Below are 26,991 nucleotides of genomic sequence, written 5' to 3'. Positions count from 1 at the left end.
AACACTTCAATGCAGAAACTACAGAACCTAAACCACGCAAAAAGAAAATCAACCTTCTGTTGGTGGCATCTGAATCAGATAATGAAAATGAACATGTGTCAGTCTGCACTGGTTTGGATTGTTATCAAGAAGAACCCGTCATCAGCATGGATGCATGTCCACTTGAATGGTGCTTGAAGCATGAAGGGACATATGAATCTTTAGCACATCTGGCACATAAATGTCTTGTGACGCTGGCTACAACAGTGCCATGAGAACGCCTCTTCTCACTTTCAGGTGACATTGTAAACAAGAAGAGGGCTGCATTATCTCCTGCAAATGTAAACAAACTTGTTTGTCTTAGCGATTGGCTGAACAAGAAGTAGAACTGAGTGGACTTGTAGACTCTGAAGTTTTACATTGTTTTGTTTTTGAGTGCAGTTATGTGACCAAAAAAAAAAATCTACATTTGTAAGTTGTACTTTCACGACAAAGAGACTGCACTACAGTGCTTGTACGAGGTGAACTGAAAAATACTATTTCTTTTGTTTTTTTAACAGTGCAAATACTTGTAATAAAAAATAAATATAACGCGAGCACTGTACATGTTGTATTCTGTGTTGTAACTGAAATCAATATTTGAAAATATAGAAAACATCCAAAATATTTTTAATCGCAGGATTAATTTTTTTAATCGCTTTACAGCCCTAGAAACAAAAATCAATAGGAAGGGCAAATCTAAATTTTCCAATTACAAAGGCCTTTGTGCAACCACAGATCTAGCAGAGTTGGGAATTCTGACCCAGATTTTTAAAGGGACTTAGAAGTTGCTCTGTTCAGCATTGCAATGCCCAACAGATGTAGGAGACAAAGTTTTATTTTCAAAAGTGACTTAGGCACCTAAGTCAGTCAGGCATTGCAATGCTCAGTGTTGCAACATCTAGATTCCTTTAAAGTCTGGACCTCTGTACCTTTTAAAAGATAAATTAAAAAAAGCAGAGAAACATATGTTGTCTCTAAAGTTAAGAGACTGTTGTGTTTTCCAGGTCAGGGACTATCTAAATTCAGAACACAACAAAAGGGTTATAAACGGACAAAAATGGAGGAAGGGGAGAGGAAGGAGAACAGTTACAATAATGAGATCACATGATTACTCTAATGTACATCTTGATGGTTAATTAAATTTGTCTTTTTTTAATTCCCTCTCTTATAAGTGATATTACATAAACCACTTCAGATTAGTTTGCTGTTTCACAACAAAAATTTTAAAAATGCAGCCTGTTTAGTTCCGTATACTGAAGATGAACTCCCACCCTACAATAAAAGGTATAATTAAGGGTGAGATACAATGTTTGCTGGAACAGGGAAAGAGGAGCCATAGCCTAGATTGTTCTCTTTTAACTCATTTTCTTATTACTACAGACATACTGTAACTACCAAATTACATGGCAGCACTTTCGAATAATGAGAGCAGTATCGCAGACAGTACTGGAAGATGCTCTAAAGATGTGGTTGTCTGTATAACAGCAGCCACAGTCATGTTTCAGTAGCATCTGTGGGGATGCTGTGACAGCAAGTTTATCACAAAGCTGCAGATCTATAGATGCACATGTATACAAGTGCTGTTGTACAAAAGTGAAATATGAGTGCTGAGGAAGGCTGAAGAATACTGGATTGATGTTTTTGACTCTCACCATCTTCATAAGCTGCTCCATGTTATGGGGCAGGACAAGATCAGAAATAAGGATACTGAAAGCCAAACCTAGCAATTGCGTCTATCAGTATTAGTTTGGTTTGACGGCTTTCTTAGTAAGGACATATTAGAATGGAAGATAAATACTTCAGAATTTGTTGACACCAAGGAATGGCACTACACTACTGGCAATAATGTGGGCACCAAAGGATGCGGTGGCACAGTAAGATTGCCAGTGATGGACAAACTGAAAATATCCAGACTGTCCACCTTAAGGACGTAGCCAGAGATTGACCCAGGTGGCACTTGATCTGCAAGGAGGCCACATCCCTTTGGGATTTGCCATTTTCAACTTCTAAATAGTCTTTCTTCCTCCAATCCCTCTTCTTCTTCCTGCCCCTGGCAAATCCAATAGCATAAATCAGAACTGTAGTTAAGAGTCACAGGTAGGACTGATGATTTAGTGGCAGTCTCTTCAGGTAGAGCAGATATGCATTATTTTCATCTTGGGCTTCCAATCTCAACAGACAAGACTGAAAAAGGAAGTATTATCCAATTTTACAGATGACGAGTAGGTATAAAAATATCTAAAACATCTACTAAACAAGAAGTGGAAAACCTTTTTGGCCTGAGGGCCACATCTGGGTGGGAAAATTGTATGCAGGGCCATGAATGTAGGTGTGGGGTAGGGGGTCAGGGTGTGGGAGGGAGTGTGGTGTGCAGGAAGGGGCTCAGGGCAAGGGGTTGGGGTGCAGGAGGTGGTGCAGGGTACAGAAGGGGGCTCAGGGCAGGGGGTTGGGATGCAGGAGGGATGTGGGGTGTGGCAGGGAGTTCAGGGCACTGGGTTGGTGTGCAGGAGGGGGCTCAGAGCAGGTGGCTGGGGTGCAGGAGGGGTGCGACAGGGGTCTCAGGGCAGGGAGTTTGGGTGCGGGGTGCAGGAGGGGTGCGGGCTCTGGCCCTGCGCCACATACCTGGAGTGTTTCCAGGGTAGCAGAGGCACGCAGCAGGGCTAAGGCAGGCTCCCTGCCTGCCCTGGCCCTGCGCCGTGCCGGGAAGCGGCCCACACCATGTCCCCGCAGTCCGTGCACTGCCCTCACCTGTGGGTACCTCCCCCGAAGCGCCCAATGGCCGCAGTTCCCCATTCCAGGCCATTGGGCGCTGTGGGGGGGGGCAGTGCCTGCACGCGAGGGCAGTGCACGGAGCCCTCTGTCCCCTCGCAAGGGCCGCAGTGCCAGCCGCTTCCAGGAGCGGCGTGGGGCTGGGAATCCCACAGGCCAGATCCAAAGCCCTGACAGGCCAGATGCAGCCTGCAGGCTGCAGTCTGCCCACCCCTGTACTAAAGGCTATACCAGGGAGCTCTGAATACTACCCAGATCTCCAAATCCCAGTCCAATCCTTTGCCACAAAACCATTATTCCACTCCATCAATTGGCTTGCTTCCACCATATTTAATATTCAAAACTTTTTTTTAAATCCAGTGTGACATAAGGCTGGGGGATTCTAAAGACACTCCTGTTAAGAAAGAGAACACAATTCCTCTGGAAGGACACGTAGAACAACAGGCAGCCAACATGCCTTCCTTCACAATGGACTTTCTCAAAGATCTTCAACTTAAAAAAAGAACAAAAACCAAACCCCACAAACCCCTGAATGTAATTTAACAACTGTTTTTTGAAGAGCTGCAGAATATTCCTAATTTTCAATAAGAAAGCAAAAACAGAGGACCATTCTTTAAAAAAAAAGAAAAAAGAAAAAAAAAAAGAGACTAATCCTGCGAATTTCTGACTGACTAGTAAAATATCCCTAGTAAAGAAACGGAGCAAATATTAAAAAGAAAATCTTAATCTTTAAAGCATAATAGAACCTTGAGAATAAGCATGAATTTAGAGAGAATACTTCTTCCGACAAGTTGTTTCCCCCCAAAACAAATCAGAAATAAAAGAGGAAAGTTATAGATGTGATATTTGGCTTCAAGCAAGGCAATAGTGTGTTGTGACCACATCTGAAATACAGGATTCAATTCTGAACACTTCATTATTATGAGGCTAGACAAATTAAAAGGAGTTCTGAAAGGCTTACTGAAGCTGAAGTAGGAAGATACAAATTCATATATAGTGAGGCTAAGTAATGTCCAAGTCTGGACACAACAAACTACAATTATTTGAAGGGTATAAACACAGAAGAGGAGGAATTACTTAAGGTGGTTTAAATAATACTCCAGGGGAACTTCTGTGACTATGCGCTCACAGAAAACGGCCCCCCTCTGCAGAATCCCTGTACTTCCTTGCAGAAAATGGCAGGGAAGCCGCACTGGGAGAAGAGGGGGGAAGAAACGTGGGACAGGGATGAGCATGGGTGCAGTTTTTTGGGGGGATCGCTCCCCCCCAAACAGAGGTGAGGCACGTGCAGAGCGGCCTAGCTGAAGGAGGCTGCGTCAGGACTCCGCTGACTCTGCAGCTGAACACCACCTCCTGGTTCCTCGTGCCAGTTGTACTTCCCTTCTGTGTGCCAGGAGCCTTCCTGTTTTCTGTGCAACAGTGAATGCCTGTGGTGGGACTGGGTAAGGGGGGGTGGGGGAAATGCGAGAGTGAGGGGAAGAAGGAGGCGTGGAATAGGGCAGGGGGAGGCGAATGTGGAAATGGGGGGAAGGGGATGGGAAAGAAAAGAGGATAGGCGAATTGTGGGAGGGGAAGCGGGAGCCTGGCATCCGGCATCCCCTTAGTAGCAGCTGGGGCCCCCCTTTTAAGCAGGCCCATCGAACCCTCACCCTGAGAAGCCCTACCCGCCTACACCTGGACTTCTCTGCTGAGTCCCCCAACCCACTGATCCCCAACCAGCTCCACCTGGACCCCCACCTCATCAAGCTGCACTCCTCCAGCACCCAGACCCCCCCGGCCAAGCCCCATCTCTCCACACCCAACCCCCCTCCCCCGCCCCCACTGAGTCCCAATCACCTTCACCTGGATCCCCTGCAGAGTCCCATTGCTCTGTGCATTCAGATCCAGATCTAGAACCCCCACAACGTGCCCCTGTGCATCCCGATCTCCTACTAAGCTGCCTGCACCCAGATTGCCACACACAGAAACCTCTCACCCCACACCTGGATCTTTCCACACTAAGCCCCTTCATACTTGGATCCTGCTGGGCTGAGCCTGTCAACCCACACCTGGTGAAGAGGGGCGGGGTCCTGGGGTATTTCTGGCTAAGGTCCAGCCCTTGCACTGTGTCAGGGTCGGGTGCAGCCTCACTACCAAGTCCCTGTGCTGGGGGAGGTGCGGGCTTCAGGGTGATCTCCCACATCAATGCAGCCAGTGGCCTGTGCTCCCCACTGCCATGCTGGAGCCATATTTATGTATTGACAAATAAAATCTGAAGAATTTTAAAATATTCTGCGCATAATTTTTAATTTTTTGGCGTAAATTAAGAACAGGATGGAAACAAGAGTGACATTTGGGCTGAATATCAGGGAAACTGTGGCAGTGAGATATGCTAGATCATTGACAAGATTCTCACCTAGATGGCATGTGTGACAGTGCCCCCCATAAGACTTTATGGAAATATACTTATGTATAACTAGAATGTGTTTTATGCTACATTGCCATGTAACAAATATCTCTGTAAAGGTTATGATCTACTGAATCTATTAATCCTATTTGTATGCATGTATCATTTTTGTATTCAAAGTTATGAATACTGGCTGCATACATGTTTGATTCTGAATAGCTTTTAGTGAAGCAGTTGGTCAGCTTCCTGAGAAAAGACTATCTATCCTCAAACATGCTCAAATAAATTGCAAAAAGAAAAGGAGTACTTGTGGCACCTTAGAGACTAACCAATTTATTTGAGCATGAGCTTTCGTGAGCTACAGCTCACTTCATCGGATGCATACCGTGGAAACTGCAGCAGACTTTATTTATACACAGAGAATATGAAACAATACCTCCTCCCACCCCACTGTCCTGCTGGTAATAGCTTATCTAAAGTGATCATCAGGTGGGCCATTTCCAGCACAAATCCAGGTTCTCTCACCCTCCACCCCCCCCACACAAATTCACTCTCCTGCTGGTGATAGCCCATCCAAAGTGACAACTCTTTACACAATGTGCATGATAATAAAGTTGGGCCATTTCCTGCACAAATCCAGGTTCTCTCACCCCCTCACCCCCCTCCCAAAAACCACACACACAAACTCACTAACCTGCTGGTAATAGCTCATCCGAAGTGACCATTCTCCCTACAATGTGCATAATTAAGGTGGGCCATTTCCAGCACAAATCCAGGTTCTCTCACATCCCCCCCACCCCCATACACACACAAACTCACTCTCCTGCTGGTAATAGCTCATCCAAACTGACCACCCTCCAAGTTTAAATCCAAGTTAAACCAGAACATCTGGGGGGGGTGGTACTCCTTTTCTTTATCCTCAGTAAGTGCCCAGTCAAGAAGCCCTTAAGCCAACAATGAACTTGGAGAGGGCAATCCACATCTGGGCTTTCCCAGGAATGTGGCTTGGCTGGTAAGGAACTCAGTCATGCATGGACATGTGACTTGCCCAGGTAACTCCAAAACTCCATTTTGTAGATGGACTTTGCATAGGAGAGAAGAGGGGGTGTCTCCACCCACAAGAGAAAGTCTATTTAAACCCCTGGGAGAGCCCTCAATTTTGTCTTCAATTGGGTAAAGAGGGAGCCTCTCCACCCACAAGGATACCTGAAAAAAGGACACTGGAGCTGTGCTCAGGCTCTGCTCCAGCTCCAGGCAAAAACCTGCAGCTCCACTGCTCTGGAGCTGCTCCGCAGGCTCTGCTCCAAAGCCCTGCCTGAAAGAAACTGGAACAAAGGACAATAACTACAGGGGGTCTGAGTGATTGTTGGACCCAGACTAGAAGGAGATTAGTCTATAAAAACAGGTTTCAGAGTAACAGCCGTGTTAGTCTGTATTCGCAAAAAGAAAAGGAGGACTTGTGGCACCTTAGAGACTAACCAATTTATTAGAGTCTATAAAAAGATGCTTATGGGGTGAGGATTTTATCTGTATTCAGTTTTATTACCGTACTAGACACAGACTTGCGTGTTTTATTTTATTTTGCTTGGTAATTCACTTTGTTCTGTCTGGTTTCAGCGTAGCAGCCGTATTAGTCTGTATCCGCAAAAAGAAAAGGAGTACTTGTGGCACCTTAGAGAGTAACAAATTTATTTGAGCATAAGCTTTCGTGAGCTACAGCTCACTTCATCCGATCCGATTCATCAGGCTCACTTTAGCCTCTCAGGTGCCACAAGTACTCTTTTTCTTTTTGTTCTGTCTGTTACTACTTGGAACCACTTAAATCCTACTTTCTGTATTTAATAAAATCGCTTATAAAGCGTATACAGGGTAAAACGGATTTATTTAGGGTTTGGACCCCATTGGGAGTGGGGCATCTGAGTGCTAAAGGCAGGACACTTCCTAAGCTGCTTTCAATTAAGCCTGCAGCTGTTAGGGGATGTGGTTCAGACCCAGGTCTGGATTTGCAGCAGGCTAGCGGGTCTGGCTCAAACCAGGCAGGGCACTGAAGTCCTAAGCTGACAGGGCAGGAAAGCAGGAGCAGAAGTATTCTCGGCACATCAGGTGGCAACCCCCCAGGGGGTTTCTGTGATCCAACCCATCACAGCATGAGATGTTTACAACCAGACTGGAAAACCACCGAACACTGAAAGTCTACTGTAATCCTGCACTGGCAGGGTAATGGACATCAGAGAAAGAATAGACAGAGAAACACTGTTCTGGTGCACTGAGATGGATAAGACCCTACTGAAGCCTCTCTCTCCCCGTACCAGAAAGTGTGTGGAAGAAAAAGAGATCAGGGTTGATAAAAAATAAAATAAATGAAAAAAAATTTCTTTTAAAAAATAAACCTGTTTAAAATTATATCTGAATTTAAATACAAACTATGGTAAGGCCTAAACTTATTATAATCTCTTAAAACATATATATAAAAAATAAATATGCTGAATCCACAAGCCTCTATCCAAAACTTTGTGTGTTCTATATAAAGAAAGAATCAGAAGGAAAACATTTAACTTTTGAGGTCAAGCTATATTAATATGGCACAACTGGTCATATATCACATTAAGGGCTTGTTTTGTTTAATAAAATTAAGTTGTATATGCTGTTGCTAATTATCCAGTAAATGAGCAATAGATCATTCACAATTTTCTAACATACTAAAAGGTATAATTAATAATAATCTGAAAATATTAATCTATACAATTGTTTAAATATATATAGATAATAAGGTTGTACCTCCCCATGTAACAAAAAGATGTACAAATCCAGTGTAAAGGCTCTATTTAGTTGTAAATCAACATATTTTAATGGTTTTATCAACCAATGAGAATGCACCTTTCTTTACATCCTAACTGAAGTATAAATGGAAAAGTTGATGAAAACTGATTATTTAAATCAATGCACCGTAAAAGGAACCCCATTATATTTTTGCACAGAACACAGCTAGATCATCCTCCAAATCAGGGGTGGTCAAACTGAGCTTGAGAAGGAGCCAGAATTTACCAATGTACATTGCCAAAGAGCCACAGTAATATGTCAGCAGCCCCCTTCAGGTTCCCCAGTGCCTCCCACCTGCCGCAAACTGCTGTTTCGCATGCGCAGGAGGCTCTGTGGGGGAGGAGTGAGGGCATGGCAGGCTCGGGGAAGGGGAAGGGGCAGGTGCCTTGGCGGAAGGGATGGAGCGGGGGCAGGGCCTGGGGCAGAGCAGGGAGTTGAGCAGTGAGCACCCCGCGGCACATTGGAAAGTTGGAATCTCTATCTCCAGCCCCGGAGTCTGCGCCTATGCAAGGAGCCTCATATTAACCTCTGAAGAGCCGCATGTGGCTCCGGAGCCATAGGTTGGCCACCCTTTCTCCAAATCACTGGAACTTCTGCTACCTCTACATTTTATAAAAAGTGATCTTTAAATGAGGCTTTTCTCATTTCACACAGTATGCATTAAGTTCACGGGTCAAGCTCATGAGGACATCAGAAGAGGTAACAAAACACTGTAGTAGTTAGATATCAACTGTGACACACAACAGCATACATTCTGTTTATGTTACCGATAAAAGCAAATTAAGGATAAATTAGAATGAAAACATGGCAGCAGATTTTAAGTATGCATTAGCAGAAACACTACTAAGTCTACTGATTTATTCCAAAAATTACATTACATAATGCTATTTTAACTATATTAAAAAAGGCATGTTTATGAATGTCCTAAAGGTTCTACAATACATGAGGAAACAGTCTGTGTTAACATTAAGACAGACAGACCAACCACAAAGGTGGCTGAAGAGCCGCAGTGTCTTCATATTGCTCTCCTTAATCTTCTGAACTGCTATATAGTTTTCTCATGGATTATTTCATACCTACTGTGTATTCCCGCCCCGCAGTGCAAGTCTCATTAATGTTAATGGAAACTATGTTCATCAAGGAAATTAGATCTTACGACCTGATAATTTAGATATTCCACTCAAGGTCCTTATTAGCATCTATTTGTAACATGCTGCTGTAAGTAATTATTTGCAACCAGGAATCTTTTAGATTTAAAAAGCATTCCTCATGAGCTCATTTGACAGTTTTAGAGGTCATTTTCTTGTCCATCTGAATAATACTTTCTATTTTGTATCATGAAATGAAAGTCAAAATTTAAAGGCTGCAAAACTAGTACACACAAAAATTAAAGTGCATGTAGACAAAATGCATTTTATATACAAGTTTCTTTCTTTAATCATGGTGTCCCTAATATAGTATAAGGAAAACTGTCATTTGTAAGCAAACGAGACATTTTAAAAATGAGGTGCAATGAGGAAAAAGAATTCCATGGCAAAGAAAAGCATGATATGGGCATCAAAAATGAAGAGACCAGACTCTGACTAAGGAGAGACATGTAAGGAACAGAGGCCTACATAGCAATGCAGAGTGATCAAGACAACACATGGCCTAGTGTGGGATGAGGTTGAAAGACTTCACAGAACGTCCTGAATACCAGGAAGGAAGTTCCAGAAGTATATTCTGAAATAGGAAAGCTGATGTAGATGACAAAGTTGATGAAATGCAATTCTGATGCCTGTAGCAGATAGTTTGGCAGGAAGATTCTGGATCCCTGAAAGTATTTTATTCAATATGAGAAATAATTAAAAATTTCAGCTGAAGGCCAAGCCAAGATAAATTTTGACTGTTTTTGGAAATAGTAACAAGCAGGCTCAAGATACCACACAAGAAATGTGGTGGGAAAAAGCGTTCGAAGTAGAGCTGCTGATTTAATTGCAGTTAACTCACGTGATTAACTCAAAAAAAGTAATCGTGATTAATTGCACTTTGGATTTTTTTCCCTACATTTTCAAATATATTCATTTCAATTACAACACAGAATACAAAGTGTACAGTGCTCACTTTATATTATTTTTATTACAAATATTTGCATTGTAAAAATGATAAAAAACAGTATTTTTCAATTCACCTCATACAAGTACTGTAGCACAATCTCTTTATCATGAAAGTGCAACCTACAAATGTAGATTTTTTTTGTTACATAACTGGTCAATTAATTCAATCTATGTCCTACTTGTTCTAGAACTGGTCCCTCCAGATCACGACTACAGCATATGGGCAGAGTAATGCAGGGAAGCTCGCATTACTGCTGTCCATGCTAAACATATTTTTAGAAAATTTAAATCTCCAGACTTTTGTTGACAGAGCAGCTTTCAGAAGGAATTAATTCACAATACGTTTTTTAAATATAGTACTGTGTTTCAGTCCACACCTATTCCCGTGGTCCATCAACGATTACATTCACAACTCAGCTGCTAGCAGAACATAATCAATTGCAAATGCTGCTGTTGACTAAACATGAAGGGGTCAGACAGATGGATGAGCAGGTTCTTTTGTTTATGCCAGAAGCAATCTTACTACATAATCATGATATCTGTAAATAAGATGGTGTCTGATTTTGATTCTTAAGAATCTTCTCCTAAATAAGAGAGAAAGGATGGTCCAGGTTACGGTGCGACTCTGGTGACCTGGCTCATTTCCCTGCTTCTGGGTGAGTCAGTTTCTCTAAGCCTCAGCTCCCTATCTGTAAAATGGGGATAACTTCCCTAATTCAGAAAGGTGGTTTGTGAATAAATATACAAAAGATTTGAGGCTCTTAGATATTATGGTAATGGGGACCAAACAAGGAGTTAAATCAGATGAAAATGATGACTTTAAATTTGGATCATCCCCCTCCAGAGGATATTATACACAACAGTTATAAGCAACCCAAAAAATTATGTTTTAGAAGTGTCACCTCAGCCTTACCTGTAGCATTAATATAGCACTAAACTTAATGAACCAAGCAGAACCAAAAAAAAAAAAAAAAAAAGTGTCAAGTTCAAATATTTCTACAAGCTGACAGGTCATAACTGATATCAAATCTGCCAGGCACTTACACTACACTCCAAGGTGCTAAATGTGGAAACCCTATTACTGAACTATTAAAGTTGAGATTTTACAAGCACAAAATCAAGGAATTTCAGTACAAGCCATAGAAACAAACTCTACTCCACTGACAGCAGTATTTTATTTAACTGAAAACAATCTTAACTTTCAATATACAGTGAAGTCTGTTTTTAGCGGTCACTGAAAGGACTAGTTTTTGCATGCTTCTGGGTTGTAAACCCCAAAACACAGAAAATGAATTTAGAAGCACTAGGGAGATCCCCAGTGGAAAAATTGTCAGCCCTTCTGGGCCATATTCTGATGCCAACTTTAGAGGACTGTAGGTGACATAGGAGGAAATAACTGGCTGGCTGCAGACTCCAAAAGATGAAAATATGTGTGAACCAATGTCCAGGCCTATACACGATTGCACAAAATTACATAAAATTAATGGCAAACAACATAGCGCCTACACCCTGCTCCCAATGATAACATTCATATTGACTTCAGGAGGGAGCAGAATCATGCGCTCAGCATACTAAAAGTATACAGTGTATCATTTTCATTCAATTGATTTTTAGCTTATATTTCCAATATTGCATATTTCAAAGCAACATAAATAAATTAAAATTTGAGACATTTAGAGGAATCCTAATTTCTTCTTGATTATACAGAAAATTGAACCAGTTCCTATTAATCCCTGCATCCTTTATCTATATTGCACATTCTGTGGTGCATGAAGAAAAACTCTTAGATTAAGGTTCTTCTCTAGCTTTTGTTTTCATGTTTCTATTCAGACACTAATTTGACTTTAACTCCCTTCTTATTATTTTACTCTTGGGTAAATCCAGATCACATAACCCTTCTAGACCTACTCTTCAAGTTGACTATGGGTAAAGTTGGGATTTATGAGCTTAAACCACTCAGGGTTAGAACCACAAAGGTGCTTAGGTGCAATGCTAAGCATCGTAACGCCTAATTTTCAGATGCCTTGCCACCCAGTGGAATTTTCAGCCCTGGGGTAGGTGCTCAGGTTCCCTATACAATGCATGGGGAGAGTATGGTGCCTAAGAACGGGATTCATGGAAGCCGGCATGCTGAATGAGGACCCACGTAAGCTAGTGACTAGGAAATTCTGAGAAGGGTGGGGCCTACGCCCCACCCCTGAAAAAGCCATAAAGCACCTAATTCCAGGCTGGAGTAAGGCACTTATCTCTGCTCGGGTGCCTATCTCAGAAAAAGAACAGACCTCCACCCGAGTATAGCCACTAACCCAATGGTCAAGACACTCACTCGGAATGCAGGAGACCTGTTTTCAAATCCCCACTATGCCAGATTTGGAGCGAGAATATAAACTTGAGTCTCCTACAACCTGGGTGACTACCTAACAACCAGGATATAGAGTCACACATGCTCCCTCTCTTTGGTCCAATGAATAGCGGAAGAAGAAGAGCCAGAGAGACGAACATCAGAATACCCAATAACCTGGAGGTTAGAGCACTCATCTGGGATATGGGAGACACAAACTCAAGTCCATGCTCCAAACCAAAGCAGAGTGGGAATCTGAAAACAGGTCTCCCACATCCCAAGTAAGTGCCCTAACCACTGGGATGATGAGTATGCTGAGACGAGACCCCTCCTTCCCAGCCGCACCCACACAGAAAATTCTAATCTCGTCACCCCTAGCTGTCCTTTGTGTGAAGGCCCCACAAGTGAGATATGCAGAGGAATGCTTTGTTTGACGATCTTGCCCATCTTAGACCTGAGCTAGGATGCTAAGCAGTTCGGCAGTGTCAAGACTTAAATGGTTTTGTGCATGCCCACCAATGGAAGCTTTGTCACCTGGAGAATTTAGGCACCTCCAGGGTAAGGCAGCAGTTGAGCATGGGTTTGTGGACCTCACTGGCATCTAAATGTTGGACTTAGAGGCCTAAAGTGGCAGTTAGGTACTTAAGTCTATTTTTGGATCCAACCCTTAGGCCATTTTGAAAATATTCCCCTCTATCTTTAACTTTTAACATTTAAACAATTTTTAGGTTTAACAGCTGCACTGCTGAGCAATTGAACAGAAACATTGGGATTATGGGTAGAGATTGACTGAAGTACCACTTCCTCCTCTCCCCTCACATCCAATGTAATTCATTAAGAATAAAGCACCAAACAACAAATGGTATGCTTAATTTGTAAATCAATATTGTCTTCAGTTAAAATTTAACCTTTTTAATCAGGGGAACCATATTAATGATACTAACCATACATTATATTAACTATTATTCTGTATTGAGATAAAACATAACAGTTTTACATACAAAGTCTATAACCATGTTTTCACATTCTTTCCATTTTCGGAACATCAATTGGAAACATTTTTACTATTCTGAAATTATTACAAGATCCTCCCGTACTGAAGTATAGCAAAATGAAGAAGGCAGAATTCCAGCATTCAAGTGTACAAGCTTTAACATATGGGTCAAAAATCATTCAAGTTGTACACAGAACAGAAGGTATGTTTGAGACCATGTGTAGTGGATATATTGACTGACTTGTCCCAAAGTCCTCCTGTTAGTATTTTTGGTTTCAATTTTTTAAAATTTTTTATTAAAGATCTCTCTCCAGTTACTATATGAAAAGACTTGTACAAACAGAAAAGAAAATGACTACACAAAGTTATCAAAACCACAATTTAAACAAGCATTTCTCATTCATACATAATAGTACGTAGAACATTTCCGATAATGTATTTTCCACTGAATGCATCCAATGAAGTGAGCTGTAGCTCACGAAAGCTTATGCTCAAATAAATTTGTTAGTCTCTAAGGTGCCACAAGTCCTCCTTTTCTTTTTTCAGATAAAAGTGTAATTTTAAAGTTAGTGCCCTATTGATTTTGAAATACCTACTTCATGTCCTTCACTCCCTCTGGCAAAACCACCACTCATCCTCCAGAAAGGGTAAAGAGAGAAGCAGCTAGGAGAGGGTAAATGGAGTAGTCCATTTAAGTGTAAGTATGGGATCCTGTCAAACAACCTCCAATGTTCAACGTTAGTTATCTGAAAACAGTTCTTGCAGCACTCCCAAATTCTAGGCCTACTAAATTTCCTGCACTAACATGTCACTGCAACTACCACCACTCATTTGGGTCAGGACATTTGATAATGCAGCAATCAATACTTTGTCTACAATGGAAAGTTGCACCAGTGTAATTATCTTTTTTTCTGGCAGAAACTGATACGAGTTCATATACAAATTGTCTTGTATATAGGTTTATCCCACTGCTTAAACTGAAATACTTAACCCTCTTCCAAACTGACTTACATCTGCATGTTTTTGTGGGTTTTTTTTAAAGCACAGACCTGCAAACCACCACTATTGCCTTGTGACAACGTGCAGTGAGTGAACAGGTGAGCCTGCACTCAGATCACTTGGACACCAATTAGTTCTCCCACAAATAAGATGACTGAAGTAATTAGATAATCAGGATGGCAGGCTGGGTGAAATAAAGAGTCAATTAGCCCATCAGCCCAGAAGGATAGAGACACAAGAAGGAAATGCAAGGGGAGAGAGGAACAGGGCTAGGTAAGCCCAGTCTCAGAGAATTCAGGGAAGAGAGACTTCTGCTCCTCTCTGGTACTGAAAAGATGACTAAATGCACAAAAAGATATGGGAAACAGTCTGATGTATGGAGACTGTTTGTAGTGGTGTTGGTGGAGGGAACTCAACTAAATGGCACTGTGAATGTACAACAAGTGGAGTCTGTGAAGTTTCTGCATTGCAAGAAGCCAGGAGTGGAGGTGCACCCTGTTACATTCCTCTATTAAATTTAGACAGTTTTCTGCTTGTAGCAAAAACTAGCTCAGTTGTCTAAGGTTTCTATAAGGTGGATTTGCCAAAATAGGGTGGAGGGGGGATTTATTTAATTAAAAAAAAAAAGCTATCATAGACATCAACAGTGACTGAACCAGGATTAGGAACCATATCTAGTGTGTTCCTAGGGCATGTTATTTGTTCTTTTCCCCAATCTCACCCCACAAGAATTGCTCAGTCTTTGTCTAGAAGGACCACACTCCTAAGGATGAAAGGGTAGTTATTTCAATCTTTGTCCCTCTTCAGGCTGCCAAACAAAGGTCCAATAACAACTGGAAGTTTTTGCCATGTGGATGCTTACATAATAGAAATTTGATTAAGACCACCAATTTACTTCATATTAGAATATAACATTTGACCAGTATCACCCAAAACCACACTTCAAAAGGCTCTTCAGGCCTTTTTGCTGTCAGAACAGTGAATGTATGGCTGGAACCTAATCAACAGGGAAAATTTCTTCAATTTTAAGACTGGTTTCAGAGTAGCAGCCATGTTAGTCTGTATTCGCAAAAAGAAAAGGAGTACTTGTGGCACCTGAGAGACTAACCAATTTATTTGAGCATAAGCTTTCGTGAGCTATAGCTCACTTCATCGGATGCATGAAGCTCTCCACTTCATGCATCCGATGAAGTGAGCTGTAGCTCACGAAAGCTTAATTTTAAGACTGTTTTCTTTTAATTTGTTTAAAAGTTAGTTTAGCCCTTTATAACATTTATTTTTATTTCTGTGGTAGGAATGGGCTAGAGTCCTTTGATGCAGACTATACCACCTTGCTCAAAGCCCAAACCTAAAACGTTCAAACCCAACAATGAAATGAAAGAACTCTGATCCTTTTAAACAACCTTCTTCTTTTAGAAGAATCAGTTTCCTAAACCAGATTAGTGAAAAATCATTTTTAGCTACTCTTCATGCTCCTCAATTCCATGCGGTTATTTCCTTTTCTTTCCTTTATCCCTGGCAACAGTTCTCGCCAGGGAGTGGGATCTGGGACTTGCCCTGCTTCATGTGTGCCATGGCTCTGTGCAGCTCCCAGAAGCAGAGGCATGTTCCCCCCCGGGTAGGGGCTGGAGACGGGACATGCTGCTGCTTCTGGGAACTGCTTGAGGTAAGCGCTGCCAGGAGCCTGCATCCAACCCCCTCCCGTGCCAGAACCCCCTGCCTCAGCCCTGATCCCCCTCCTGCCCTCTGAACCCGTTGGTCCAGCCCAGAGCATCCCCAACCCCTCATCCCCAGCCCCACCCCACACCTAACTCTGAACTCGTTTCTGGCCCCACTCCACAGCCTGCACCCCCAGCCGGAGCCCTCACCCGCACCCCCACCCCCAATTTCATGAGTATTCATGGCCAGCCATACAATTTCCATACCAAGATCTGGCCCTTGAGCAAAAAAGTTTGCCCACCCCGTTCTAGATCCTCTCCTTATATAAGGCATAGATTAACATTAAAGCACAGCTCAAAAAAAAAAAAAAAAAAAAAAACTAAAAATATGAAGGTGTCAATGTTTCTAGAACTTATTTTTCCTGATACAGTAATGTAAAAAAAAAAAAAAAAACTTGTGAATTTAAGCTACAGTGCAACAAACCATGTTTTGTAATTTTTATAATACTAAGCCATGTGTGAGTGAACCATCAGTGCACAGGGCCAAAGTCCTTGTAAAATATAATACACCCAAGGTACACAGTAATGGTCTAGGAATGTACATCCTGATATGGCTGTTTACTTCACTGAGACTACAGGGCATGTGTACAGTTGCTGCTCCATCTGGTCATATTATGCAGTTTTTTTAATTAAGGTATTCAAGCATTGTCAGCTGATCAGAACGTATATGCCAACTCAGCCTGAAAGAGATCATTTGTTGCATAAACAAGATGCTACCATGGGTGTGTCATTTAGAGCACACCTTCTGTCACCAGTGCTTCATGAAAAAACATTCTATTTAGAGATGATTGACATGTTTTCTATTTTCTTCTCCATTTTTCTTCAGTCATCTTTATCAAAAGTATTTGAAGGCAGCCATCACTGTGATATTTAAGTTCCTGAAGCAAGTCACAGTCCTTCTTTAAGCAATATCAAATTCCTCCACAGCAACTAACTGTGCTGCCAAGAAGAGGATTCTGACTAGGGATTCTAGAAATAAGTCTGCCGTGGAAAAAACATGGCATTTGTGTTTTTACAGAAAATCTTTGGTTTTTATTTTTTGTGAAAAAATAAAAACATTAGGGCTGCCAATAATCTCAGTTAATGCATGCGAGCAACGCAAAACAAATTAACTAGATTAAAAAATAGTCACAATTAATTGCACTATTAAACAACAGAATAATTTAAATTTATATAAATATTTTGATGTTTTTCTAAGTTTTCATATATATTGATTTCAATTACAACACAGAATACGTGTACAGTGCTCACTTTATATTATTTTTATTACAAACATTTGCACTGTAAAAAAGATAAAAGGAATAATATTTTTTTAAAATCACCCCTAAAGACCATGTCACTGAGTTTGGTGCGGTCAAATTTCATGTTGATGGTAATATGCTGTTCTGTAGACTATGTTTGAAGGCAGACAACTGTAGAACACATGGAAAGCACTAAACTGAATGAAAACTAACGAAAACAAGGAGGCTACAACAGCATGGCCATCGACAACAACAAAAAACAATGTACTGGGTCTGGATCATTCTATTAATTTTATTATAATGATTGATGGCACTGGCAGACTTTGAACTTGCTTAAAATTGTAAATATATCAATAAAACATTGTGTTCAACTGATATCAGTATATATATTGTGACTAAGGAAACCGAAACTCAGCGTTTCATTTTAAGTGTGGAAAAACATGGATTTTTATGCTTTATAAGACAAATTGGTGTGTGTGTGTGTGTTAAATCACAAAAAAATAGGATCCCTGATTATGACTTCAGGTGATGGACACACTGATGAACACTTAGCCTACAATAATTTGTTCTCATAAAAATGTTCTTAATAGTAATAAAATGGGAAATATGATGCATTAGTAGAAATGTTGCTATTTAGAGTTTAGATTTCCCAGGAGACATCAGCAGATCTTCAAATGCACTGCAAGGGACAAGACCAAAAATATTACCAACAATCAAGACAAAACATACTTAATATCATATTGCAAGCTGTTTAAAACGTTTTAGTATTTCATTGATATACACTAATGAAAAATTAAAATTAAAAAGCCTTTAATTTTTTTTTACTCTATATACGGGCTGCCAAACAATTAAAAAAATTAATCGTGATTAATCACACTGTTAAACAATCACAGAATTCCATTTATTTAAATATTTTTAGATGTTTTCTACATTTTCAGATATATTGATTTCAATTACAACAGAATACAAAGTGTACAGTGCTCACTTTATTTTTTAATTAATTACAAGTATTTGCACTGTAAAAAACAAAATAGTATTTTTCAATTCACCTAATACAAGTACTGTAGTGCAATCTCTTTATTATGAAAGTTGAACTTACAGATGCAGAATTATGTACAAAAAACTGCACTCAAAAACAAAACAAGGTAAAACTTCAGTGCCGACAAGTCCATTAAGTCCTACTTCTTGTTCAGCCAATTGCTAAGACAAACAAGTTTGTTTACCTTTGCAGGAGATAATGCAGCCCACTTCTTGTTTAGAACATCACCTGAAAGTGAGAACAGGCGTTCTCATGGCACGGTTGGAGCTGGTATCGCAAGATATTTATGTGCCAGATGCTATTTATTCATATGTCCCTTCATGCTTCAACCACCATTCTAGAGGACATGCATCCATGTGATGATGGGTTCTGCTCAATAACAATCAAAAGCAGTGCGGAACGACATGTTCATTTTCATTATCTGAGTAAGATGCCACCAGCGGAAGGCTGATTTTCTTTTTGGTGGTTTGGGTTCTGTAGTTTCCACATTGGAGTGTTGCTCTTTCAAGACTTCTGAAAGCATGCTCCACACCTCATCCCTCAGATTTTGGAAGGCACTTCAGATTGTTAAATCTTGGCTTGAGTGCTGTAGCTATCTTTAGAAATCTCACATTGATATATTCTTTCTGTTTTGTCAAAACTTCAGCGAAAGTGTTCTTAAAATGAACATGTGCTGGGTCATCATCCGAGACTGCTAGAACATGGAATATATGGCAGAAATGGGTAAAACAAAGCAGGGGATATACAATTCTCCCCCAAGGTGTTCAGTCACAAATTTAATTAGCACATTTTTTTTAACAGGCGTCATCAGCATGGAAGCATGTCCTCTGGAATGGTGACCGAAGCATGAATGGGCATAAGAATGTTTAGCATATCTGGCACGTAAATACCTTACAATGCTGGCTACAAACGCACAATATAAATGCGTGTTGTCACTTTCTGGCGACACTGTAAATAAGAAGAGGGCAGCATTATCTCCTGTAAATGTAAACAAACTTAACTGTCTTTGTGACTGGCTGAACGAGAAGTAGGACTGAGTGGACTTGTAGGCGCTGAAGTTTTACATTAATTTGTTTTTTGGAATGCAGTTATGTAACAAAACAAAAATCTACGGTTGTAAATTGCACTTTCACAACAAATATTGCACTACAGTACTTGTATGAGGTGAATTGAAAAATACTATTTCTTTTGTTCATTTTTACAGTGCAAATATTTGTAATAAAAATATACACTTCGATTTCAATTACAACACAGAATAAAATATATATGAAAATGTAGAAAAACATCAAAAATATTTAATAAATTTCAATTGGTATTCTATTGTTTAACAGTGTGATTAAAAAAATCCCAATTTTTGAGTTAATTGTGAGTTAACTGATTAATCGACAGCCCTAATATATACATATACACACACACACACACACACTATGCTGTCCCCATTCTACTTTTTAAACTTCAGAATAAGCCTCTTTAATAGAAGAAAGTTCAAAATAGTTTAGCCACAAGCAAAACACTTAAAATCTGAAGCCAGACAATAACCATAACATGCACCAGGAAAGCTCCAGAACAGAAAAGGAACACAGATGAAGACAATCAAGGAAAGGAAGTAGTGGCCCAAATCAAGAAAGACAATCAAGCCCATGGGCGAGGGAAGAGAACAAGGAGGAATAGGAGTCCAGGTGGTATGGGGTATAAAATAGAAATTAAAAAGTTATTTCAACAACAAAATAGGAATCTTACTAGCACAGTCCTGGCTTAGGTGGTTGTACTTGGTACCTTCAATACAAGAATTACATTCTTGTGCATACTGTCAAGCTTAAAAAAGCAAGATACTGATGAATACAAGTAATCAAACATGGGGTAGGGGGGGAAAGGGTAGCTCTACGAAGTAAGTGGCAGATCCCTAAAATCTGGAAGAGATCTAAGACAGGTGCTTTCAAGAAGATCTAGAGGAAAGTGCTGATGACTTCATGATACAAGTGCTTAGGGCCTTAGATAAGTGTATCAGGTATCATGTAAATCTAAACAAAAAAAAATGTGTAAATAAATCCATCATTTTGGTTTACATTAATTAATGCTTGCTGTTAGAGGATACAGAAGATAAGAGGCTTTCATTGACATCCTCTCCACCCTATGCTGGAGACATGGGGGACACTGCACTGAAATAGAGAAATGGTGGACAGATACAGGGGGAGCTACCCTCTACCCCAGAATGTTAAACTGAGTGGTGGTAACAAAGGTAAAATAATCAATTAAATCATCTAAGGCATCCCTGTTATGAAACAATCCAATACTTATGGCACAGGTCTTTGACAAGGTGCATTATGGGGATTTTGAGTTGGCATTTGTCAGAAGAGCAAGTGGAATTTCCATATTGGAATAGACCCATGATCCATCCTGAGCTAAGGAGGTCGATCAGTCTCCTGTACCTATTCTATCCTTGGTCTCTTGTCAAGATTGGTAACAAGGATTCCACTTGTGGTGGGACACCTGGAAAGCAGATGAGATTACCATCATTACATAGGCCACCAAAACCAGTGACAAAGGTTTTCTCATTACTAATAAGGGAGTGACCAAACAGCTGAAGACGTTCAAGAACTTAAAGGAAAGTGGCAAGATTCACTCACTCACACATGACCACAATGCACAAAGTCTAGGAGGTGAAAAGTTAATACCAGACAAGTGAAACTTCAAAGTTTCCTTATGAAGTCATTATCAAATTATCAGCTTTTAGAAAACAGTCTATAGTTTCATTCTTAATACTGATTGCAGCCAACTTCTGAATGAAACAAGGAAGACCAAAATCTGCTGTTAGACCAGTAGAACAGAAGAGAATTTGGCTCAAGCAGCATACATTTTAATGACATTGCTTTGGATTATTGTAACCAAGGCCAATGAAGGAAGACGAACAGCATTCTTAAGCATTTGGAGGTAAAAACAGAAACAGTTCTATACTGCTCCTAGCTTTTTCCCAGGTGCCACTCTTCTTGTCAGATTTAAACAACAACTACACGAAGAAAAATCTTTAGGTAGAAGAGGATTTTGTCTTTCCACACAACTGCTGGCAGAAAGAGGCAGTTTGATCATTTACTTTGGAATTCTTCCCTGTGTGTGGATAGGGACACGAAATAATCATTCTGTATTGCTTATTTCTTATTTCGGAACCAATTCTGTATTATGCAATACTGATCACTAGGCTTTCTGATAAAATTAAGCAATCATTCTGAAGCATTACAGTAAAAGCATACAAATGGTTAAGCAGTGGTTTTCAAATTGGGGGTCATGAGGTTATTACAGGGGGGAAGGGTGATTTGTGTGCTGTCAGCCTCCACACCAAACCCCACTTCACCTCCAGCATTTATAACAGTGTTAAATATTTTTTGAAGTGTTTTTAATTTATAAGGGGGGATTGCACTCGGAGGCTAGCTGTGTGAAAGGGGTCACTAGTACAAAAGTTTGAGAACTACTGGGTTAAAGAATTTTCCTCCTTTGCCCAAATGTTAAGCTAACAATTCTATTTAGAAAAAATAATTTTAAATGGACACACTTAAATATACTATTTAAAAATACAACTTATTACAAATCTTAAAATGATGGAATGTTTAAGCAGCAGACTATTCTAAAACGCAAGGCAACTGGAAGACACACTAAGTAACTTGGAATGGTTTTGCCCACTTCACATTATGTTCTTGCAAGTAAAATTTAGTAAATTTACTAAGTTAAACTTTGGACTTTTTAACCTTCCAACACACTATGCTGACTGTATGAATATAAAGAGCAAAGGTGGCTAGATGTAGAGTTCAATTATGAGGAAACTCACACTACTGACTAGTTCGGTCCACACCTCAGCAAGTTCCTAGGCTCCTCTGTCACAGCCCTACTACATTTCAGACTAGTCAAATCTCTATTCCACTGAATATATATCTCCAGCTTTTATTTCTTTGCTAGATGTGGGTCCTTCTCTCTCTTGTGTCCCAGGAAAGCTACTGCAGACTTTTCTCTCAAAATCTGTTTTGCTCTAGCACCCCACTGCACTGATCTTTGAAGCGGAAGTTTGTATGCGCATTCTCGCTTCTACTGTTACTTGTGTGCAACATTTTAAAAATATACTAGACAGCAAAAGAAAATGGTGACTGAAGGAATCTCAGTATGAATAAAGTTCTTCAGTTGCTCAAAGGCACTGAAGAACAAAATGACAAAATCTGCATACCTATTTTTAAGACCAAGACTTTTCTACTTGGTTGAAAAATAATTTCCATTAGTTTCCTAGAGCAATTTTTCTAGTTGTCTAAATATATATTTATTATTTTAGTTATAGTATGTCCATCCTCAAAAGAACCAAGCATCAGTCTTCAGGGGGTTTCATTTTGTGAACTCACATCTTGGAACAGAGCCAGAATTATGAATGCGATGTTCCACTGCTATAAACAGCACTAAAATGTTACCAAGAAAAAGGGTCAGCCCTTAAGCAATAAGGTTTCAGTTTCATATACTTGTTCTCCTGTGCAAGAAAACAAATACATGAAACTGAAATGTGGAAAAGCAACTGGACTTGATGGTGTGTCTAATTATTATTACTTTGGCACAGGAATATAGAAGTGGCTGCTTGTCTTCTTTAATTCTTGCATGGAGACAATGCAGATACCCAGGCTGTGGAGCAGACAAGTGGCTGCACTACTTAAATCACATAAAAACCTTAACTCTGCAAAGAGCTACCACCCAACATCCATATATTGCTCAACCTACAAGCCATATGAGAGAATTATAATGGGTAGAATAGCACCAATAGTGGAAAGGTAGCTGACTGATGCCCAAGCTGGCTTTTCCCTAGGATATTCATGCTATGGCAAAGTTGCAAACCTAGCTCAAAAAGAAAAGGAGTACTTGTGGCACCTTAGAGACTAACCAATTTATAAATTTATATATTTCTTTTTGTGAATACAGACTGACACGGCTGTTACTCTGAAACCTGTCAAACCTAGCTCAATACATCTAAAATGGTTTAGATTCTTGTTTATCTGTCAGCTGCTGATGAAACTGTGAACCATGGTGCATAACTACTGAAATTGGCAAGAACTCTGAGAAACAGCAAGATGGTCCAGGTCATCTCTTCCCTGCTTGAGGATGGACTTTTTTGGTTGAGGTGGGTGGTCAAAAAAGTCAACAGCCTGCTCACCGGAATGGATTGCCCCATGGTTCTATCAGCCTTGCTGTTTAATGTTTACACAGAATTCTCTCAACATGCGAAGATTCATTTATGCAGATCTCTGTATCATCAAGCAATCAGAAAGATTTGAGGACACTGAGCGCATTCTAATTGGCTCTCTGAGTGTACTTGGAAAATATTATCACACATGGTTCCTGAATGCCAATCTTAGCAAGCCCCAAGTGTGCACCTTTCACATGAAAAACCCTCAGGCCATGCAAAAACTTCAGATATCATGGGATGGAACAATCCTTGAGCACTATGAGTATCTGGTGTACCTTGGGGTCACATCAGACTGAATGCTGACACTCAAAGAGCATCAAGAAGCTAAAGGAGAAAGTGAGTTGTGTACTGCAAAAAACTAGCTAATAAAAAAAAGAGGAGCTGACCCCCAAAAAGTCTGAGCAACCAGTCTCACCCTGTGTTACTCAACTGCAGAGTACTGTGCCCCAGTATGCTCATGCTCCAGCCATACATACAAAATTGATACTGAACTCAATGGATCCTGTAGGATCATCACAGGGACTTTGAAACTGACTCCCACACAGTTGCTATGCTGCCTCGAGGGGACTGCAGCACCATCAGTGAGGTGGGATGCCTTCAGTAAAAAGGAGAGACAAAAACAAGTGCATGATCTAAGACATCCACTGTATGGACACATTCTACCACCCAAGAGGCTGAAATCCAGAAAGATCTTTGCCTCTGAAAACCTCTTACCCCAAAATACCACTGTGGAAAGTTACAGCGTAACAAACTGAAGGGGAATATTGATTATCTTGGAGAACTTGGTTCCTTTAGAACTCCCCCACCTTCCCCCAGGCACTGACATTGTACGAACATACTGGTGTACTCTAAACTGAGAGAGAGCTGGGGTGGCAAAGACTGGTCACAATATGACCAACTGGAAGCTGAGGAATGGCCCCAAATGTGAACGTGGACAGCCTTGGCAAACACTTGAACATTGCCTGACGCACTGCCCCGTCAACATCCTGTACTCCTGAAGATAAGTGTTTGAAATAAGTGATACCATCATGTCTTGGCTGAAGTTTTGGAGCAACAAGCTACGATGATGATCGTTGGCAAGAACAAAAATATCCTCAACAGAATATTTTTCTTAAAATTCAACCCAAAAATAACGAAAGCAAAATAAGGAACTGTAACAATTTTCTCTTCCATTCTTAAAAACCTGAGAGTTGTTTCTTGCACAACTGACCAAAACATGTTGCACTGCACAAGGATTTAATGAAACGGAAAGGGTTTTTTAAATCTTTTAAAATTGCCCATGCGGATCTCCACTCCTGGAATAAGCATGCCATGTTGTTGTGAGTGCATTTATCCCAGGAAGCAATAACCTAGAAGAACCACTGTAACTATTAACTAACTGTTCTTTAAGCAAAAACTAACTTTGATATTGCCTGCACCTCCACTATAGTTATTTTCAACAAGTATATCTGTTATACATTGATCTTAAATTTACCATTGATACTATCTGATATAATGCATGTTTACCAAATTTATTCCCTTCTTGAGTAATTTACAATTATTTCAGTTGAATTAAGATCCATTGCTACAGAGCAGTCAGCTTTTACTGAGATTTATTCTTGCATCTGGTTTTCTTGGAGAGTGTCACTAAAATGGAGACAATTTCCACACATTAACAACATTTGGAAACTACGATTTGAAAATGTGTATTATAAATGCTGTAATATATTCAGGCTGCAATTAGCAACCACAGAGGCAGAGAGAGTTAAAACAAATTTCCAGTAAACTCCTGAGGCTAGATTAAGTATATTCTAGAAGCGTAAGCTTCAGTAAGATTAGCTGGCCGCAGACAAATGATTTGTCATACCTACGAGCAAAGGCCATCTAACTAACTCAACAGGCAAAAAATGAATTTTTTGAAACCAGAATTAGGAAAGAGGCTAGTAGGCTCAATTAGTAACCGAGTTTTAATTACATCAAATAGGGACCATACCCATCCACTTATCAAAAGGGTGAGATAACCAGTATTGAGGCAACACACAGAAACCTTTCAGTATCAGTCCAACCTGCAGTTTATTCTGAAGTGTACTGAAACTGAAAGCCTGTGAAGGGAGACAAGAGTTGGCAAATGGTGGCGTTCGCTACATCCTGCCTGCGGCTCAGCGACGGAGGAGGGGGTCTTGGGCCCTGGCTGATAAGCGGCCTCCTCCTTGCCCACGCTGCGGGGCCCCGCGGAGCCGGCACTCGCTCACCCACGCCCCCACGATACGAGGCTTTGCACAGAACAAGCGTTGCAGGCCGGGGCCTTTCCCCGCAGGGCCCCTCCTTTATTAAAGCCCCGCACGCACCAGGGACCGAGCCACGCACACCGGATGGGCCTTTTAAACGCGACGCCCGGAAGACGGTCTAAGGGGGAGAAAGCAGGGGGAAAAAAAAACCCCTCTGCCAGGAAATGGTCCTATGGGGGCGGCGATCGGGGGGGCTGGGGAGGATCGGAGCTGGTCGGGCGGACTGTTTGTGGGGGGAGGAGCTGGGGGCTAATTTAAGGGGAGGATCGGGGGGGGGCTGGGGCTGATTCTGAGGGGGAGAAGCTGGGGGCTAATGGGGAGGGAGAAGCTGGGGCGCCAGGAACGGGTGGGGAGGGGCCGGGAAGGGGTCAGCGCTGCACCCACACGGCCGGGCTCCCTGGCAAACGGGACTCAGCCCCAGGCCCGGTGGGGGGGGATTCCCCGCGCCCCCCAATGGCCGCCCAGCCTGGGGCCGGGCCCCCCGGCCGCTACCTGCAGCGTCACATCCTCGGGGCTCCAGTGGGGCCGCAGGCGACGCAGCAGCTGCAGGGCTCCGTCGCGGCAGCCGGGCCCATCCACGTCGCTCAGGGCGATGTCCAGCTTGGGCACCTCGGGGGAGCCGGGCGGCACGTGGATGTAGTTGGCCATGGCGGGCGGCGCTGGGTCCGGCGGCGGCGGCGGCGTCTCGTGACTCTCTGGGCGGCGAAACCTGCCCCTGGGGCGGCTGCGGCGGCTGCTGCTGCTGGTGGGGGAAATTTCCACTTTGGTCCCGCTACAGCGGCTGCGGCTCCACCTCCCCCAGCTCCGTCTACGGCGCGGGGCAGCCTGGGAAAGTGGTGGGCGGGGTCGGCTCCCTGGGCTGCAGCGGCCCCCTCCTGCCCCGCCCGGGCCGCACGCAGCGCTCCCCGCCTGACACTGCCGCCCAGAGCCATCGCCCGGCTGCTGCTGCTGCGTCCGGCGGCTCCCCCCCCATCTCCCTGGCTGCCTCTTCCCTCCCCCACTCCCTCCCCCTCCCCCAATCTCCCTGGCTGCCTCTTCCCTTCCCCATCTCCCTCCCCCCATCTCCCTGGCTGCCTCTTCCCTCCCCCACT

The 26,991-nt window shown here is 41.7% G+C and overlaps 1 protein-coding gene across 1 annotated transcript in view; it reads right to left on the bottom strand.

Annotated features, from left to right (window-relative positions):
* Positions 1-26,708, bottom strand: part of ETNK1 (ethanolamine kinase 1) — a 58,408-nt gene extending 31,700 nt beyond the window's left edge. Inside the window, exon 1 of the mRNA XM_084617204.1 lies at positions 26,393-26,708. Within this exon, the coding sequence (XP_084473330.1) occupies positions 26,393-26,548 (156 nt within the window). The 5' untranslated portion in view covers positions 26,549-26,708. The remainder of the gene's footprint in view (positions 1-26,392) is intronic.
* Between the last annotated feature and the right edge of the window lie 283 nt (positions 26,709-26,991).

Source organism: Lepidochelys olivacea (assembly GCF_965140295.1).
Source record: "Lepidochelys olivacea isolate rLepOli2 genome assembly, chromosome: 1".
Lineage (NCBI taxonomy): Eukaryota > Metazoa > Chordata > Testudines > Cheloniidae > Lepidochelys > Lepidochelys olivacea.
Note: the sequence above shows the minus strand (reverse complement) of the source record. Positions and strands in the feature narration are given on the sequence as shown.